At 41.5% G+C, this 20,616-nt stretch overlaps 1 protein-coding gene across 1 annotated transcript; it reads right to left on the bottom strand.

Annotated features, from left to right (window-relative positions):
* Positions 1-649: 649 nt before the first annotated feature.
* Positions 650-20,607, bottom strand: EMC3 (ER membrane protein complex subunit 3). The gene is made up of 8 exons (XM_012471984.3): positions 20,278-20,607; positions 12,928-12,985; positions 12,498-12,591; positions 9,973-10,077; positions 9,212-9,293; positions 7,480-7,559; positions 6,615-6,697; positions 650-1,856 (listed from the first exon to the last, which is right to left on the bottom strand). Exons 1-8 carry the CDS (start codon positions 20,430-20,432, stop codon positions 1,728-1,730), a joined length of 786 nt encoding a protein of 261 aa, XP_012327407.1. The 5' UTR covers positions 20,433-20,607; the 3' UTR covers positions 650-1,727.
* Between the last annotated feature and the right edge of the window lie 9 nt (positions 20,608-20,616).

Genomic DNA, 20,616 nt, shown 5'->3' with positions numbered 1-20,616 from the left:
GGACCTTTCCAGGGCATACTGGACCACTCCACTCCCTAGTTCCTTGCAGACAGTTTAATGAATTGCAGATTAATCTATGGGCTTTTGCTGATTCTGTTTTCTCTGCTTGGAATGCCCTTCTACACTGAGGAAGTATTTCAAGGCCCAGGGCAAAGGTTAGCTCCCCTGTGAATCCTTGTTCCTTTAATATCTGGCATAAGCAGCCATTTTAACTATCTTTAAAGGTCAAGGTTTCTTAACTTGGGTCTGCAGGTCATTATGAATAAGCTTTACAGGGAAATGTCTGTGTCTGTGCCCGTGTATGTTACTCTAGAGGGCAAGGTCAGAGATTCCAGATTCTCAGATTCTGTGACCTCAAAAAAAGGTCTCTTTCGGCCAGGCACAGTGGCTCATGCCTATAATCCCAGCACTTTGGGGGCTGAGGCAAGAGGATGGCTTGAACTCACAAGTTCAAGACCAGTCTGGGCAACATAGCTAGGTACTGTCTCGAAAAAAATAATAAAAAAATTTAAAAAGCTCTCTCTACGTGTCCCACTCTTGTGAGTTGAAGGCAAGGTTCACATCTCTGTCATCTTACACACTCCGACACTGGTCCAAGATAGTCAAAACTGTTGGCAGAAGGCTGTTAAGTGACTTACAGAGGCAACACTTTCACAGGCAAACAGAAAACAGGATGGTTTAATTTGTGGAGTCAAGAGTTGTTTGTTCTTAATTACCGCACTCAACATGCAAATTATATTCACCTCGGTACAAAAATGGCACCCTGTCACTTCCCTGGGATCTTTAATCCAGACAGAATTATTCTTGGGCACCCTTCTCTATGTTTCTACCAACAACTACTGTCTCTTCCTTCTTACAGCAATATGTAAATTCTATTTTGTTCAGAGCAACTGGGAAATGAGGTCTTTCATCCAAAGGAGTAGCCATTTCCAGTATAGCACCACTGATCTGTCAATGGATTTGATAGATTTGATATACTGACATCCAGATCAAGATTTTCCATTATTTATAACCTGTCTCTGATGATCCCAAAGGCACTTTAGAATCTGGCAGTGCCTCAGGGTCACTGATTTTCACTGGACAGAATTAAGGGATATAAAAGGTTTGCTGAATCTGTCCTGGCTCTGGGTATTCACTCTGAAAAGAGTTTTATTTGAATATGGTTTTGACATATTTGCTTTCTATGTCTATGTAGGCTTAAAATGAACAATATAAGGAGATTTATTTTGTTTATCCATAGTTTCTAAACCTTTGGTAGTGGAAATGGTTGACTTGTGTAAAGAGAGTTAACAATACTAACAAAACTAATGGTAAAACAGAGGGTGTTTGGATCCCAAGAAAACAGGAGTTTCCTGTGGCTAGATGTCAGCTGACTGCACATAATAATTAGTTATAATTAACAATGTTTCCTCCAAAGATTGGATTTCTGCTAAGATTTTATATATTATCAGTAGCTTGAGGTTTCCCCCTTTCTCTGCGTTTCATTACTAGAGTCACCAGAAGGAACATTTAAAACGTTTTTAAAATAACAAGTTGCCCACCATACTACTCCTATTTCCTCCAATTTCAAACATAAAGGGGAACACAGCCCAGACAAGAACAAGCCTTGCTGCACGCCCGCCAGCTCCTGCATCCTCCTTTTTATTCTGAGAGGCGCCAGCTCCAAACAAAGTTACAAGGTTAAGTGCAACTCCAAGTTCCTGACACAGCTAATCCCTGCTTGGTCTTCAAAAAATAGAGGTCTGTAATTCCTTTTTGAACATGCCTTCAAAGTGGAGGTCTTTGGCCATGAGCTCTTCCTCGACATCATCGAGTGCCCATTGGTGATCTGTCAGCTCCAAAGCTTCCCACTCTGTCTGTAATGGAAGAGAACACCCAGGCAGGGAAAGAGGGAATTGTTACTGAAAGCTGTGGCTAACCTTTAGTGACCACTTAGTCTGGGCCAGAAGCTGGCGTGAGCTATCTGCAAGTATAAGCTAATTCAATCTTACAAGGGAAATGCTGCTATCCTCATCCTCTCCTCCCCTCTCAAGTTATAGATCAAGAGACCAAGGCTAAGAGGTCAAATAATTTGTTCAAGGTCACTGGCACTAGGAACTAATGGAGCTGAGATTTAAATTTTGGTCTGACTGCAAAGTCCCTCTATCAGCTCACACTCACTAAGCACCTTTGTGCCCCACAGTACTCTTGAGGGATGTACAATAGACAAATCAATGCTTTCTGAGTCTCAGCTCTTTCATCAAGGGACTTGTCATCTGGTTTAAATTGTGCATGCTTTGCTCTGACATAATGGCCCGGGAGATCTTCAGTAGGCCTAAGAACACTTCCTCTAACCTTATGTCCAGATACACAATGGCACTTCATTACAGTTTGTAGGAGTCCAGTCAGTTCTAATCATGGAAATAAAGACTTTGATGGTGTGAACTAAAAAACTATTTTGGCATATAATAATTTGCACGTAAACTAGTAATATGTTGAACAGAAATAAATTTGCTGAATTTTCCAAGAAATTACATTTCACAAATATTCTATTAATCTGACTACTTTGCCTTAAATTAGTGAGTGTCTAAAAAATGCTTTATGAGTCGGGTGCAGTGGCATGTATTTACAGTCGCAGCTACTCTAGAGGCTGAGGCTAAGGATAGCTTGAGCCTAGGAGTTTCAGACTGGCCTGGACAACCTATCTTTAGACCACCCTAGAGATGGTAAGACTTCATTTTTAGAAAAAAAAATTTGTTTTAAAAAGCTTGTAAGCTATGGTACCTCACGCCTGTAATCCCAGCACTTTGGCAGGCCGAGGCAGGAAGATCACCTGAGAATGGAAGTTCAAGACCAGCCTGGGCAACATAGCAAGATCCCATCTCTACACAATTTTTTTAAAAAATTAGTTGGGTGTGGTGGTGCACACCTGTAGTACTGGCTCCTCGTGCACCAGTACTGAGGCTGAGGTGGGAGGAATGCTTAAGTCCAAGAGTTCAAGGCTGCAGTGAACTAGGATTGTACCACTGCATTCCAGCCAGCGGGACACAGTGAGACCCTCTCAAAATAAATAAATAAAGCTTATTTAACGTGAAATACAAATGTTAGCTCATGAGTGGGTTTTTGAGATATAATTTCCATGTCATAAAATTTACCCCTTCAATGTGTACAATTTAGTGATTTTTAGTATATTCATATGTGCAACCACCACCACTATCTAATTCCAGAACACTTTATCATAAGAAAAATAAATCACATAAAAAATAGTAGACGGTTCCCATTAATCACCTTCCACAACCTCTGGCAACTACTACTTTATCTTTCGTGTCTTTTTTTCACTTATTCTGGGTGTATCTGGCCTTTTGTTATGTTCTTTCACTTAGCATGTTTTCAAGGTTCTTCCCTGTTTAACATGATCCAGCACTCCACTGTTACTTATAGCTGAGTAACACTCCATTGTATATATTCCACTGTACATACAACATAGATTATATTTCAAAATATTCCATTGTTTATCCATTCATCAGATGATGGACATTTGGGTTATATCTACTTTTTGATTATTATGAATCATGCTCTGAGCATTCGCACATAAGTTTCTGTGTGGACATATGTTTTCAGCTCTCTTATTTACCTAAGAGTGAAATTGCTGGGTCATATAGTAATTATGTTTTAACTGTTTGAGGAATGGGGAAAAAACAGTTTTCCAAAATGGCTGCACCATCATCAACAATAGGGTTCCAATTTCTCCACATTCTTACCAACACTTATTATTGTCCATCTTTTTTTATTATAACCACCTGAGTGAGCATGAAGTGGCATCTCACTGTTTTTTAGTTGTTTATTTTTTCAGACAGGGTCTCACTGTCGCCCAGGGTAAAGTGTAGTGGTGCCATCTCTGCTCACTGCAACCTCTGCCTCCCGGGTTCAAGTGATTCTCATGCCTCAGCCTCCCAAGTAGCTGGGATTTCAGGCGTGCACAACCATGCCTAGCTAATTTTTGTATTTTTAGTAGAGATGGCATTTCACCACGTTGGCCAGGCTGGTCTCAAACTTCTGACCTCAAATGATCTGCCTGTCTTGGCCTCCCAAAGTGCTGAGATTATAGCTGTAAGCCACTGCACTCAGTCAAATTTTTATTTTTTTATTGTGGTAAAATATATGTAACATAATATATGCTACTTTTAACCATTTTAGATATACAATTCAGTGGAATTAATGATATTAACAATGTATATACATGTCTACTATCATTTCCAAAGTTTTATGTCCCCTTAAACAGAAAATGCACACAGTAAGAAATAACTCCCCACTGCCCCTCAACCCTTCCTCAGTAACCTCTAACCTACTTGTCTCTGTGAATTTTTCTATTCCAAATATTTTATGTAAGTAATATCATGCAATATTTGGGATTTGGGTCATTGATCCATTTAATTTCCTTTTTCTTTTTAAGACAGGGTCTCACTCTGTTACCCAACCTGGAATGCAGTGGCACAATCACAGCTCACTGAAGCCTCGAACTCCTCAGCTCAAGTGATCCTCCCATCTATAGGCATGCGCCACCACATTTGGCTAATTTGAACCTAATTTTTTTTGTTTTCTTCAGCACTACACATGCCTGTTGAACCATTTGGAGTTAATTTTTATACATGGTATAAAATAGGTGCCCAGCTTCATTCTTTTGCACGTAGATATCCTTTTCCCAGCACTATTTACTGAATAGAGACTACTCTTTCCCCACTGAATAATGTTGGTACCCTCTTTGAAAATCAATTGTTCATAAATGGATGGGTTTATTTCTGAACTCTCCACTTTATTCCATTGATCTATATCTCTCCTTATGCCGGTTTTTTATTACTGTGCAGTTTTGATCACTATTACAAAGCTATAGGTTTTAAAACCAGGACATGTAAGTTCTCCAGTTTTTCCAACATTTTTGCCTATTTTGATTCCCTTGAATTTCCATATGAACTTCAGGAGCAGATTGTCAATTTCTGCAAGAAAGGGCAGGTAAGATTTTGATAGGGATTGTGTTCAATCTGTGGATAAAATTTGGAGAGTATTGCCATCTTAACAATATTAAGTCTTCCAATCTATGAACATGGATGTCTTTCCATTTATTTACGTCTTTAATTTCTTTCAGCAATCTTTCAGTTAAAATCTAACAAAAGGCATTTGTCAAATTTGTTTCTAAGTATTTTATTTCTTTTGATGCTATTATAAATAAAATTGTTTTACTTTCATTTCCAAGTCTTCATTACCAGTGTATAGAAACACAATTGATTTTTGTATGTTAAACTTAGTAGCTCTGTTAGTTTTCTTGTGGATTATTTAGGATGATCTATATACAAGATCATGTCATTTGCAAACAAAGATAGGTTTACTTCCTTTCTAATCTGAATGACTTTTTCTTTTTCTTGCTTAACTGCCCTGGCTAGTACATCCTGGACAAGTTGAATAGAACTGGCAAGAACAGACATCCTTATCTTGTTCTTGATCTTAGAGAAGAAGCTTTCAGTCTTTCACCATTGAGTGGGTCTGTCATAGATGCCCTTTATTAGGCCGAGGAACTTCTCTTCTTTTTTTTTTTGAGATGGAGTCCAGGCTGGAGTGCAGTGGCACAATCTTGGCTCACTGCAGCCTCCGCCTCCCAGATTCCAGTGATTGTCCTACCTCAGCCTCCTGGGTAGCTGGGATTATAGGCACATGCCACCCTGCCTGGCTCATTTTTGTAGTTTTCTTTTTTTTGAAACAGAGTTCACTCTTGTTGCCCAGGCTGGAGTGCAATGTTGCAATCTCGGCTCACTGCAACCTCCACCTCCTGGGTTCAAGTAATTCTCCTGCCTCAGCCTCCTGAGTAACTGGGATTACAGGCGCCCACCATCACGCCCGGCTAATTTTTTTTGTATTTTTAGTAGAGACAGGGTTTCGCCATGTTGGCCAGGCTGGTCTCGAACTCCTGACCTCAGCTGATCCACCCACCCACCTCAGCCTCTCAAACTACTGTGATTACAGGCACGAGCCACCATGCCTGACCTATTTTTCTATTTTTAATTGAGACAGGGTTTCACCATGTTGGCCAGGCTGGTCTCAAACTCCTGACCTCAGGTGATCCACCCACCTCGGCCTCCCAAAATGCAGGGATTACAGGCATGAGTCACTGAGCCTGGCCGGAACTTCCCTTCTATTTCTAGTTTTTATATGAAACAAAGTGATTTTGTTCTACAAAAATCATACTGGATTTTGCAAATTCTAGAACCTTTTTGTGAAAAGGCTCTTAGCATTTTTTTTTTAATGCAATTTATATCTGATGTCTGTGGGGTTCAAAAAAGGTTCAAAATATTCTAAACGTTTACCTGGCACCTCCGATTGGATTATTTTACAGCATCGATAGTGTGGATTAAATTTCGGTGAGCATTTACAAATGAGTAAAAGTACCAAGAATCTCCAATTTACTTAATAGACGATTCTGTCTCAGGAAAAAGAGATGTGTAAAGTATGTTTTTGCTAAGTTTAAATTAAAACGATGGAACCACACAACACTCCCTGCAAGGAACCTGTTTTTAAAATAATTCTTGGTAACACCTTTCTGAGCATCACTGTGACTTTGGAAGGCTAATGGAGTATATATATACCTTGAAAGCTTTGTTTGTGTCTGCGGGCATGGCCATGGCTGCTCCTGTCATCTGCTCCTGCATCATTCGTGATTGGTCAGCGGCTGCAGCATAAGACACACCTACATGAGTGCCAGGACTCAGCAAGCACCCCAGCACCCAAGGGAAGAATGGGTTTCACAGAGGTTACAGAACTGGATGACAGCCTCACTGACTGGCTCTGTCACCCATCGGCTATGTAACTCTGGGAAAGTCACTTTGTGTCTCCTGAAAAATGGGGACGGTAACAGCAGAAGAGAGATCACTAAAGGAAGCTCTAAACTTTATTTCAAATTTCAACAATAACAGCCACCTGTTATTGAGCAACTACTGTATGCCAAGTACTTCACTAAGTGCTTTGCGTGTTCTACCTCATCCACTCCTAACAACCCTGCAGGTTAACTAATAAAGTCCTTATTTACAGACAAGCAAATAGAGAATTCAAAGTTAAGTAACTTGTTAAGCAACTTGTCTGAGGTCCCAGCCAGTAAATAAGAGAGCCGGGATTAGTACTGGCAAGGACTCTAGTCAATGAACTGACTGATCAAACCAGGCCTTATTTAAGGTTTAGGTTCACAGGCTTACATGCTGGTGCTGGATCCCTCATATGATGGCATCATACTCTGGGGAATCAAATACTGTCCCAGTCATTGCCAGAGAAAATTGAGATCTTCAGTTTGACCCCTGGAATTTTTAAGACTCTTTCAGAATACCTCAGAAACTGAAGGAAGGAGGCATTTTATTTGACTATGCTAACAAACAGCCTAACCTACAAGATTTTTCTGCCTCTAACATGAATGATTCATCTATGGAAGTATTTGCTTAGTAAACCTTACATGCTTCTTACCATTATCTTGGCCCAGAATCAGAGAGTAAATGCTCCGAAGCCCAAATACATTGAGGAAGTACCAGGATGCAGAACTCACCCTGGCAAAGCAAAAGCAAAATGGCGTGGTTAGTTATATCAGAAAGTAATTCAGTTCCCTCTTCCCTACCACCCAAAGTTGTTCAGTGTTTGTAAGGAAGTCACCTTGGATGGGCTATATTCACCCAAAGCACAACCACAGAAGAAATACAAGTTGTTAAAGCAGTCTCATCAATACAGAACTATATTTTTAAAAATCCAGAGAGGACGCCCATTCTGAATGCCATTCCCTAGAGGAAATCACAAGTGTTGGTGTGTTCAATACTTTTTTTTTTTTTTTTTTTTTTTTTTTTTTAAGACGGAGTCTCGCTCTGTTACCCAGGCTGGAGTGCAGCGGCACAATCTCGGCTCACTGCAACCTCTGCCATCAGGTTCAAGAGATTCTCCTGTCTCAGTCTCCCGAGTAGCTGGGGTGACAAGACACACACCACCATGCATGGCTAATTTTTATATTTTTAGTAGAGATGGGGTCTCACCATGTTGGCCAGGCTGGTCTCGAACTCCTTACCTCAAGTTATCTGCCCACCTCAGCCTCCTAAAGTGTTGGGATTACAGGCGTGACCCACCAGGTGTGTTCCATACTTACAAGAAAGGATAAGAGGTCGATTTCAGAAAATACAGTACTGAGGACTATAGCTACTGGGAGAGCCACTCCAAGTTTTGAACTATATCACCGAAGCTTTCTTTAGCTTAGGTTTCCTACTCTACCTCCATAAAATAAATATGCTTGCATATAATAAAAGCAAAAATGACTATGGAAAATGATAGATAAATGTCAGTTCCTACATAGGCTTCATAGGTTGCTATGAGGTTAAAATATGGAAAGCACCAAGCACAATGACTAGAACTAATGAAAACTATTAACATTATCATCAGTAGTAATGTACTTTGAAAAAAATAATAATACAAACTTCCACTCCCATAAGCTCCAGGGTATTACTAAAAATGATTGTCTGGCCAGAATTCCTGGCTTAAACTTTTAACATTCTGGGGGTTGATACACTGACCCCTGCATTCTTAAACCCCCAGCTGTGACAGAAAAGAGGTGACGCATTCTTTCCTTTTGCTACATTCATGTAAAAGTTGCCATAAACCACCCATGGCATCTTGAGTTTCAATGAAAAAAAGAAACTTTGGTTGGGTACGGTGGCTCATGCCTGTAATCCCAGCACTTTGGGAGGCTGAGGCAGTTGGATCACTTGAGGTCAGTAGTTCGAGACCTGCCTGGCCAATATGGTGAAATCCTGTCTCCATGAAAAATACAAAAAAAAAAGCTGGGTATGGTGGTCCACGCCTGTAATCCCAGGTACTCCAGAGGCTGACACGGGAGAATTGCTTGAACCCAGGAGGCGGAGGTTGCAGTGATGTCGTGCCACTGCACTCCAGACTAGGTGACAGAGTAAGACTCTTGTCTCGAAAAAAAAAAAAAAACCTTTAAAAACTAATTCCAATGAAGTATGCAGATTAGAAATCCTCATCTTTAAGGGACACTGGCTTTAGATTTTGGTTTGTGTGGTTTTTGTTTTCGTGTTTTTGAGACATGGTCTTGCTCTGTTGCCCAGCCTGGTCTCAAACTCCTGGGCTCAAGTGATCCTCCCGCCTTGGCCTCCCAAAGTGTGGTTTGTGTTTTTATTAAACTAGAGAAAGTTCTTACCAGGATGCATCTAATGTGAGCAGTTCAATTCCTTGCTGTAACATAGGCTTAAAACGGAGGGTCAGTGGAAATGGGACCTTGGCTGCAGAGAAGAAAAAGTTCACAACCACTCTAAGTTGTTTTATTTTTAGAATAAGTGTGAATCTTTCCCTGAGGAGGTGAGAACTCTGTGCCACATAGCTTTTGGAAAACAATTTCCACAAGGAAATCTGTGGCAATTTCTGAAGAAAAGACAGTCAAAACACCACGCTGCTCTAGTTTCCCTGAATAATACCTGCTTCTAGCTTACTGAGGAAGCAGGGACTCAAACTGAGCTGTGTCCTGAAATTTGGAAAAAAACCTGCACTGATCTATTAAGCCCTAAGTGGAATATATATACATAGAACTATGTTACTAAGAAACCAAAGTGATTAAAATCAAATCAACTTATAAACAAATAGAAAACTCACCCTAACACCTAGCAAATGAAGTCAAACAAAACAGAAATAGGCTTCCCTTTATCCTGTTCAACTAGAATACCATATTAGTTTTGGAAGTAAGCTAGAAAGTCACTTGCTTGAATCTAATCTAGCTAAAAAGCATCCAAATCATGAACTTAGGATCATTTTTGGGCAAAAGCCATAAAAATAATCACATATTAAATTTTTTGTTCAAAGACTGTTATCAGTTTCCACAAGAAAACATAGGACCTGTGATATTAGTGTCTCAGTAGCACTTGAATTTCTCTGAGTAACATGAAGTCTGCTGGGTCTGTAACTTACTTGTGACAAAGCCTGAGAATGTCATGTTGATCCATCCACCAATAAGAATCATAGGAAGGACATTTGTTACATTCCCTTTCATCATGTCTGTCAGCATAGTAGGATCTAAGACAAAAGCACAAACAAGAAACCACTGAGTTACCTCTGTTTCAGGGACTTTCTTCTGATTATCTATAAATTTTTAATGTACTTGATAATTAAGTTTATTGTTTAAAAAAAATTCAAATGACATAAAAACATATGATGTACAGTTCTAAGCCCACTCTCTAAACACTCAAGTATCTGTTATATGTCCTTCCATCTTTCTCTCTATACATACACACTATAAATTTTATGTATACATACACACATACAAAAAAGAGATACTATGTTTATTATTATTAATGTATTCGTGGATGATATTTCCACAGTGGTATAACAGCTCCCTCTCAATATTTTCTGGTATAACAGTTCCCTCTCAATATTTTCTTTCTTTTTTGAGACAGTCTCACTCTATCGCCCAGGCTGGAGTGCAGTGGCACGATCTCAGCTCACTGCAACCTCTGCCTCCCAGGTTCAAGTGATTCTCATGCCTCAGCCTCCTAAGCAGCTAGGCTTACAGGCACATGCCACCATGCTCAGCTAATTTTTGTATTTTTAGTAGAGATGGGGTTTTACCATGTTGGCCAGGCTGGTCTCAAACTCCTGACTGACCTCATGTGAGCTGCCCGCCTCGGCCTCCCAAAGTGCTGGGATTACAGGCATAAGCCACTGCACCCAGCCTCAATATTTTCAATGTCTGCATAGTATTCCACTGTGTGGTCACACCAATCACTTTTGAGTAGACCTATAGATTGTTTCCATTGCTTTTTTTTTGAGACAGAGTCTTGCTCTGCCCCCCAGGCTAGAGTGCAGTGGCACAGTCTCAGCTCACTGCAACCTCTGCCTCCTGGGTTCAAGCAATTCTCCTGCCTCAGCCTCCCAAGCAGCTGTGATTACAGGAACCCACCACTATGCCCAGCTAATTCTTGTATTTTTAGTAGAGACTGGGTTTCACCATCTTGGTCAGGCTGGTCTTGAACTCCTAACCTCATGATCCACCTGCCTCGGCCTCCCAAAGTGCTGGGATTACAGGCGTGAGCCACCACGCCTAGCTGTTTCCATTGTTTTTACCAATAAATGATAAATGATGCTGCCGACAACCATTTTGCACATACATCTGCATGTTTATGCGTTTCTGTAAGAGAACTTCTTAGAATTTCTAGGTCTAAGGATTTGTACATTTAAAATTGATAGATATTGTCAGACTCTCAGCAAGGCTCCAACTCTTGCCACTCCTGCCAATGGTGAGGGGGCCTAACTTCCGTGACCTTGACAGTAGTGGATCCTGTCCATCTTTTCAATCTTTTGACAGCTTAATGGGCTAAAAAAAGAGTATCTTGTTTTAATTGATATTCCATGGATTATTAGTGATGTCAATAACTTTTCATATATTTTTTTTTTTTGAGATGGAGTTTCGCTCTTGTTACCCAGGCTGGAGTGCAATGGCACGATCTCGGCTTACCGCAACCTCCGCCTCCTGGGTTCAGGCAATTCTCCTGCCTCAGCCTCCTGAGTAGCTGGGATTACAGACACGTGCCACTATGCCCAGCTAATTTTATTTTTGTATTTTTAGTAGAGATGGGGTTTCACCATGTTGACCAGGATGGTCTCAATCTCTTGACCTTGTGATCCACCTGCCTCGGCCTCCCAAAGTGCTGGGATTACAGGCGTGAGCCACCGCGCCCGGCACTTTTCATATATTTAATGGTCTTTTGTTTCTTGTAAATTTTCTTAAAAACTTGTTAAAAAAATTAACTCCATAAAACCTAGTCACTCTTTAAAAAAAATTAATTACAGTATCTTCTGTATGGGTTTAAAATAGCTGGCCATCTCACCTAAAGAAATGAGTAGTACAAAATGAGAGGAGAGTCAACAAAGAACAAATTACTTTGTTTTACTTTTAACATGCTGTATTTTTCACATGACTAGGATCAGTGAAGTAGGAAATGTTAGAGCCAACACTGTAGGGTAGACCAAACAATCACATCTAACAAGAAAATGGCAGGTCTGGGAAGCAGCACACTCTTCCTCATTCAGGCAGAAGCTGGGCAGCCATCTGTCGGCAAGGGGATCCAGGCACTGGGTGAGAGCCATGCTAGAATGTTTTTCCAACTGTGCTCCCCAGAACCCTGGGTCCTGAGAACAGCAATGAGGAGAGACCCAGGGACAATGGCTCTGGCCCCCTCGACTCCATCAGCTGAGAATTATTTTTTTTTTTAAATCCACTTTATTCACTGAGGTTCTCAAAAAATCTAACTGAAAAAGAGAATTCCATTTCTATAGATCCCTATATTAGATGATTTCTAAGATCTAAGATCACTATCTTCTTCAATTTAACATTTAAATAAAATGACACCCTCCATGCCCTCTCCCCCTGTCACCCCACCCCACTCAATGACCCATGTTTAAAAATCTTCCTTAAAGATGAGTGAAAGCAAACATACCAGTCATAGGAGAAGGTGGCACTACCTTCCTTTTAGTTTTTTTGAAAAATCCATCCTCTGGGTTGTTGAAATAATATTTTCGTGTCAAGAAAGACTAGTAGAAAAAAAAAGCGTTTTAAGTCTGAGAACTATGACATAGCAAACTGTCAAATTATTCCCCAGGGGCTTAGTCAGAAGACCTTTAGGATATGCTGTTCTGCTCAGAGCTGTCAGCCTACTTGGCAGGCGACCTGACACTTTAGCTGACTCACATTTAAAAACAATTTCCTAAGAAGGGTGAGGTCATCATGACAACAAACACTACCAGGCCACAGCTTAATTACTAAGTTGCCAACCTTCAGCTTTCCCCAAAGAGCCCCTTATAAAACATTCAGGTATCTACTGCTCAACAGTGGATCGTGGAGCTTTTTAATAAAAGACAAATGAGTACCTGTTTGGGAATGTATTTTCCATTTTCCCTGAGGACTCTGCTTCGAATTAGGACTTGACTGAAAAATACAACCAACACAATGAGATTTTTTAAAGTGAAACACTAGAAGAAAACGGGAGAGTAAAGTAGAAGACCTATTTAAACACAAGAGAGGGCCTATTTGGTAACAGCTCTGTGTGGAAACTTTCCAAAATACAAGTATCTTTAAAACCAATGTAAACATATTTAACCTAACAATTAGGTTTTCAGAAAAGTATTTTTCAGAAGTGACTATGTCTCTGAACAAATAAATATTTCAGAGGAAGGTACATTTGGGACATTATATTCAGCTTTTTCTTATTTCATAATAAGCTAGGAAGACACTTTCTCTGAGTGCAAAGAATAGCAGTTGGACACTGCTCAGAAGATCTGGGGTCAGAAGAAAGGGAGAAGAGCAAAGATAAAAGAAGGAATTTCTTGCTACCTATATAGACATGAGAACAGGCCTTGAGAGGGTTGCTATCTGATGGACAAATAGAAATTCTACCCAGGATTCAGACTATTAGAAAGCTCTCAGTAAACATTAATTGAATAAATAAATGAAATTACTAGGTGATCTCAAATTAACTATTAGAGCCATAGTTCATCATTAAATATCATGCTAGGCTGGGTGCGGTGGCTCATGCCTGTAATCCCAGCACTTTGGAAAGCGAAGGCAGGTGGATCACTTAAGCGCAGGAGTCTGAGACCAGCCTGGGCAACACAGCAGGACCCTGTCTCTCCAAAAAAAAAAAAAATACAAATTTTAGTCGGGCTGATGGCACATGCCTGTAGTCACAGCTACTCAGGAGACTGAGGTAGAAGGATCACCTGAGCCTGGGAGGCAGAGGTTGCAATGAGCTGCAATTGTGCCACTGCATGCCAGCCTGGGAGACAGTTGAGACCCTGTCTCAGAAAAAAAAAAAAAATTAGTGGTATGCAACGAATGGGTATTGCTAAAATACAAATGAAAAATAAATCAGAGATCAAAATATTAATTTTTCCAGGTAGTCAGTTTCATTAGAGGAGGAAAGAAGGAAAAGGCCCTTAAATTAACGGAAATATTTCTTGAAATGTGAAAAAAAATTATGGACAGAAATGAACATATAAAAACTGTGCTAGGCTTTCTCTCTCTACTCAATACAAATCACTTGTTCTAAGCAGTCAGTACCCCTGGGGTCTCCCTTGTCACCCTATACATATTCTAGCTTCTCCACATGCTGGAAATGTTCCAGTGCCCTTTCCTTTACAAGTTCTACTCCATCATGCCTTAACACCTTCTTCAAGCCTCAGCATTTCCACGAAGCTTTTCCCAATGCCTGGAGCACTCATGGAATTCTCTCTGCTTCCTCCTCCTGAGCTCATTATGCTATACAGTTCTCCACTTTATCTGCAGGGGTACAGAGGTAACATGTAATACATTCTCCTCCCTGGGTGCTAGTCTAAAGATATTCAAAGTGTGGTCAATGTACCAATGCTAGTCTGTGATAAGCATAGACATTGAGAGTAAGGATTTAGAGACTTTTATAATAATTTGACATTATCACAACATCCAAATACATTATCAAAATATTTTACAAAAGTATTAGCCTATAAGAGATTAGAAATTTAAAAAACCAAAAAACCCAAAACTGGTCCTTCACCACTGACAGTTGTAAGAAGCACTGGGTCTAGAGCAATGGGTAAAAACTTAAGCTCTGGAGTTGAACAGATGTGTTCAATTCATCTCTGCCACTTATCAGCCATGTGATCTTGGGCAAGTCACTTAAATTCCCTAAGCCTCTATTCATATTCTGTACAAGGATAAATTTATTCTTTCATTGAACAAATATTTCTTGAACTTCAAAGCACCAGGTGACATGAAGAACAGTGATCAAAATACAAATCTCTTACAGAGGTTAAAGTCTAGTGAGGGAGAAAGACATTAATGAAATACCCAGAGGAATAAATGTGAAATTCAATTATCATGTCATAGGAAGAGAGATGGGTGGTATTGCAGGAGTGCATAATGGGGAGGTGATGGAGTCTGGGAAGTCAAGGTCTGAGAGACAGGTCTGCTGAGGAGGTAGGATTAAACTGGACTCTTCAGGATGAGTGAGGATTACCTTGGCAAAGTGCTGGTGTAAACAAAATGGGCAAAAGCCTCATAGAAGTAAACACTCTGCCTCTGAGGACCTGAGGAAACACCATATGGTGGAGAACTACAGAAAATGTGGTGAAAACAAGACTTGAGAGGTGTGCAAGGCCAAACTATACAAAATCATGTGGTTCCACTGCATTTTTTTGAGACAGAGTCTCACTCTGTTGCCCAGGCTGGAGTGCAGTGACACAAACCCAGCTCGCTGCAACCTCCACCTCCTGAATTCAAGTGATTCTCCTGCCTCAGCCTCCTGAGTAGTTGGGACTATAGGCATGCACCATCATGCCTGGCTAATTTTTATATTTTTAGTAGAGATGGGGTTTCACCGTGTTGGCCAGGCTGGTCTTGAATTCCTGACCTCAGATGATCTGTCTGCATTAGCCTCCCAAAAGTGCTGGGATAATAGGTGTGAGCAACCATGCCCAGCTGGGTCCCACTGTTTTGTTTTGTTTTTTTTTGAGACAGTGTCTCACTCTGTCATCCGGGCTGGAGTGCAGTGGAGCAATCTCAGCTCACTGCAACCTCCGCCTCTTGGATTCAGGCAATTCTCCTGCCTCAGCCTCCCGAGTAGCTAGGACTACAGGTGCATGCCACCATGCCTGGCTAATTGCTTGTATTTTTAGTAGAGATGGGGTTTCACCACGTTAGCCAGGATGGTCTCTATCTCCTGACCTTGTGATCTGCTTGCCTCGGCCTCCCAAAGTGCTGAGATTACAGGCGTGAGCCACTGCACCCAGCCGCTAATAGACATTTATATTGTATTTAGAAAAATATTTTACACCACTGGGCACAGTGGCTCATGCCTATAATCTCAGCATTTTGGAAGGCTGAGATGGAAGGATCACTTGAGCCCAGGAGTCTAAGACCAGCCTAGGCAACACAGGAGACCCTATCTTTGCAAAAAATTTAAACATTTGCTGGGCATGGTAGCATAGGCTTATAGTCTCAGCTACTCGGGAGGCTGAGGTGGGAGGCTCACTTGAGCCTGACATGGTGAGGCTGCAGTAGCCATGACTGTGCCACCGCACTCCAGCCTGGGTGACAGAGCAAGACTTGTCTCTTAAAAAAGAAAAAAAAAAAGTTTACAACTAAAAACCACCTTTTTCTTGGATTTAGGCTGGTTCAGTGTGTATAGCATTTTACCCAAGTCAAATGATGACTTGATGAGGCCCAGCCACCCCCATGTCAGAGCTGGCATAATCCAACTACCTCACTTTAGGGATGCAGCAATTATAACCAGAGACAATAAGTGTTCTCTAGAGCAGTGGTTGGTTCTCCTTGGGGGTGGTACTGCCCTCTAGGGGGCCTATGGAAATCTGTGGAAATTTTTGATTGTTAAAATGATGGAATTGAGGGGAAAAATCATGTAACTGTCAATTGCAAGAAGTAAGAAATGAGTATCTCTCAGTCCTGGGGACAGTCACATAATACAAAGAATTTTCCCATGTCCCACATGACTTTTGAGTATCTCACCAAATTGTTTTGTTTTGTTTTGAGGAGTGTTGCTCTGTCAACCTGGCTGGAGTGCAGTGACACAATCTTGGCTCACTGTAACCTCTGCTTCCTGGGTTCAAGTGATTCTCCTGCCTCAGCTGCCCAAATAGCTGGGACTACAGGTGCGCGCCACCATGCCTGGCTAATTTTTGTATCTTTAGTAGAGACAGGCTTTTGTCATGTTGGCCAGGCTCGTCTCGAACTCCTGACCTTAAGTGATCCGCCTGCCTTGGCCTCCCAAAGTGCTGGGATTACAGGTGTGAGCCACCACACCTAGACCAACAAATTGTTTTTAATTATCTGAGCCTCAAAGCTAATAATTCCATTGTGGGAAGAGGACACGGTTCTTATATATATACTAAAGTTGCAAGTATGCAAGTACTGAGTAAATAGAAGGAAAATTGCACTTTGTTTTGCTCAGAACTTTACCAAGAGTGGTACACCATCTAGGAAAATCACTTTGAGGCAGAACTGGCTTCTGTAATCTTTGAGTAGTTAACACATCTGTTATCAGTCTACAGTGAGGCCCGTCCCAATTATGGTGATTTTATAGCTAGGTGCAGACAAGTGACTTCTGCATTACACCTTCTAGGACAGCTGTTCACAAGCATTTATAAAACATTAATTATTTTATTACAAATTATTCTCCTTTCATTTCTTCTGATTGTTACAACTAGGGTGTTACATTCCTTTTTACTTATTTACTTTTAAGACAGAGTCTCACTCTGTTGCCCAGGCTGGAGTGTAGCGGTGCAATCGTGGCTCACTGCAACCTCCACCTCCTGGCTTCAAGTGATTCTCCTGCCTCAGTCTTCCAAGTAGCTGGGAATACAGATGCACACCACCACACCAGGTAATTTTTGTATTTTTAGTAGAGACGGGGTTTCACCATGTTGGCCTGGCTGGTCTGAAGCTCCTGACCTCAAGTGGTCTGCCCGCCTCAGCCTCCCAAAATGCTGGGATTACAGGCATGTGCCACTGGGCCTGGCCATTATATTCCTTCTTAAGAACACGTTTGTGGCCAGGCAAGATGGCTCACACCCCGTCTCTACTAAAATACAAAAATTAGCCAAGTATGGTGGTATGCGCCTGTAATCCCAGCTACTCAAGAGGCTGAGGCAGGAGAATTGCTTGAGCCCAAGAAGTGGAGGTTGCAGTGAGCCAAGATTGTGCCACTGCACTCTAGCCTGGGCAACAGAGTGAGAATCTGGTCTCAAAAAAAAAAAAAAAAGTTCTTGTATATAGACTACACTAACTGTGAATTTCATTTTGGGGTTACAAAAGAAAGCTTTACATATTATATAATTCAGAACCATTGCTCTAATAGTGAACTGGGGCAGAAAATTTTGGCAGAGAATCAATGACAGCAGGAATCATGGTTGAAGAGGATTTAACTTGAGAGTGAGACTGACCTGAGTTCAAGTACAGGCACAATATTTCCCTACTTTGGTTACTTTGGGAAGGCTACTTAACTTTTCCAGGCTTCCTTTTCTTCAATTGTAAAAATGGGTTTAGGAGTATCTACCTCAGTGCTAATGTAAGAACAAAATAAGAAAAATTTATAGGTGCCAATAAATGCTAAATGTCTGAGTTTCCCCCACTTTGCATTTTTCTACAGCCTTTCTTTCTGAGGTAAATTGACTTCTTAAGGTTTGCTCCAGGGTGGGGTGCTGGCTCTGGTCGGTTCTGAAACTAATGCCACAGAAAGATAACAAGATTGCTGTGGTATAGTGGAAAAAGCCCCAGACCAGAAGACTTGGTGTAAAGTTCTGAATGTCACCATGTGTGACAATGGAACTTGTTAAAGCCTGAGTTTCTATAAAATTAGACAACAATATGCACCTCGTAGAGTTGCTTTGAGTGTTAAATAAGTTAATGAATATAAGTGCTTAGCATAGTGCCTGATATACAGTAAATGATTATCATTCTTCTTGGCATAATTGGGAAGAACTAACTGAAAATTTTACAGCAGTGCCTCCTAAACTTGAGTCATTCTCATGCCATGTTAGAATTTTTGTCAGCGCTGTACCATTACATATTTAATACCTTTTATGTATCAACTTTTTTCCTACCTATGTGTTCTTTATGTTTTTTTTGAGACAGAGTTTCGCTCTTGTTGCCCAGGCTGGAGTGCAATAGGGCAATCTTGGCTCACTGCAACCTCCGCCTCCTGGGTTCAAGTGATTCTCCGGCTTCAGCCTCCTAAGTAGCTGGGATTACAGGCATGTGCCACCACACCCAGCTAATTTTGTATTTTTAGTAGAGATGGGGTTTCTCTATGTTGGTCAGATTGGTCTCAAACTCCCGACCTCAGGTGATCTGCTGGCCTTGGCCTCCCAAAGTGCTGGGATTACAGGTGTGAGCTGGCGGGTACCTGCCTGTATGTTTTTAATTTAAAGGAATCTTTAAATTACCAGCAAACGGAAACCCAATATTACTTGTCACAAAAAAGAAAGTAACTTAAAATAAGTACAGTAGAAACAAAACAACATTATTACATTTTAACCACATACTGTTACCTGTGGAAATTTCTTAGCCTGAGGCTTACTCTCTTTATTAAAACGATAAATTATTAAGTGAGAGGGAGGTGCTAAAGATATGGTAGCACTTACCTGAGATTGTTTCTGAAAGTAATGAGAACAACTGACTGAAAATTGTTTTCCTAAGAGACAAAGTCTCACTATGTTGCCCTGGCTGGTCTCCAACAATCCTCCTGCTTCAGCATCCCAAGTAGCTGGGAGAAACTATTATTTTAATATGAAGGGGTACATGGCTAGATATCCACCTACGATCATCTCAAATTCCTGTCTCTGTATATAAATATTGCAATGAGGGGCTGGGCGTGGTGACTCAGGCCTGTACTCCCAGCACTTTGGGAGGCCAAGGCCGGTGGATCACCTGAGATCAGGAGTTTGATACCAGCCTGGCCAACATGGTGAAACCCTGTCTCTACTAAAACTACAAAAATTAGCCAGGTGTAGTGGCCGGCGCCTGTAATCCCAGCTACTCGGGAGGCTGAGACAGAAGAATCGCTTGAACCTGGGAGAAGAGGCTGCAGTGATCTCAGATCGCGCCACCGCACTCCAGCCTGGGCAACAAGAGCAAAACTCTGTCTCGAAACTAAATAAATAAAAATAAATACTGCAATGAATTATGTGAGGAACTTGCCTCCACTCTAGGAGGGGAAATGATAATTACAATTCCTTACATCTCTAACGACAGTTTTACAGTTTGCAAAGAGCTTAGGTACTTAGCATCTCGGCTGACCATTGCAACAGTAATTTGGTAGAACGTGGATTATCACACTGACCAGACCGGATGTTACAAAGACTAAAAGCAGTAACGCACCCGGCACTGTTTCCAACTAAAGGGTGGGATGAGATAGTTCATAGGTCTACCTACCGAGGGTTGGCGACTAACTTAAAAGATTAACAGCACTGTTTTTTCCAACACTCCATACGTCCTAGATCCCGTGCTAAGAGTTTTACAAACATCATCAAATTTGATTCCCACCTACGAGGCAGGTACTGTTATCAGCCCCATCTCACAGAAGACAAAAGTGAAACACAGAGGTAACGGGTAAGGTCACCGTGCCAGTGGGGGCGCGGCGTGAACCCAGGCAAATTGACACAACTCCTGCACTTTCCTGCCCAAGGTCACGGCGGTGTGAGGTAGGCTGGAGAAGGGAGGGCGCTGACCTGTCAGACACTTGTTCCTGGGTGAGCTTCTTGTCGCTCTGCAGCAGGATGGACACGTAGTGGCGGATCATGCCGACGAAGAAAGTGATGATTACGATGGGTAGGACCACCCAGAGGCGGATGTTGGAGTCGAGCAACAGTTCTGGCCCTGCCATCTTCACTGAAAGCTGGCTCCCAGCAGGGGATGGGCGAGTTTCTCTTCTCTGGCGCGCAGTTGCTTCTCTTCGACTTCGCCTCCGGGCCTTCTCACGCCCCTTTCCCCAGCTAGCCCAGAACTCCGCTGCAGCGGTAAGCCCAGCGTACTGACTTCAGCGGGGCTGCCCGGCCTCCCACTTCCGG

Source organism: Aotus nancymaae, unplaced genomic scaffold (genome assembly GCF_030222135.1).
Source record: "Aotus nancymaae isolate 86718 unplaced genomic scaffold, 86718_ANA_hifiasm-v0.15.2.pri h1tg000046l, whole genome shotgun sequence".
Taxonomy (NCBI): Eukaryota; Metazoa; Chordata; class Mammalia; order Primates; family Aotidae; genus Aotus; species Aotus nancymaae.
This window is presented reverse-complemented; position numbering and strand designations above follow the sequence as displayed.

What these genes read in the sequence shown, in the direction of transcription:
- EMC3 (XM_012471984.3), bottom strand. Translation starts at nt 20,432, where the DNA reads ATGGCAGGGCCAGAACTGTTGCTCGACTCCAACATCCGCCTCTGGGTG. An exon ending in CTCACATTAGATGCATCCTG is followed by an intron (nt 7,560 to 9,211) that starts GTAAGAACTTTC and finishes TTGCTTTGCCAG; the next exon opens with GGTGAGTTCTGCATCCTGGT. An exon ending in GATTCTGGGCCAAGATAATG is followed by an intron (nt 6,698 to 7,479) that starts GTAAGAAGCATG and finishes CTTATGCTGCAG; the next exon opens with CCGCTGACCAATCACGAATG.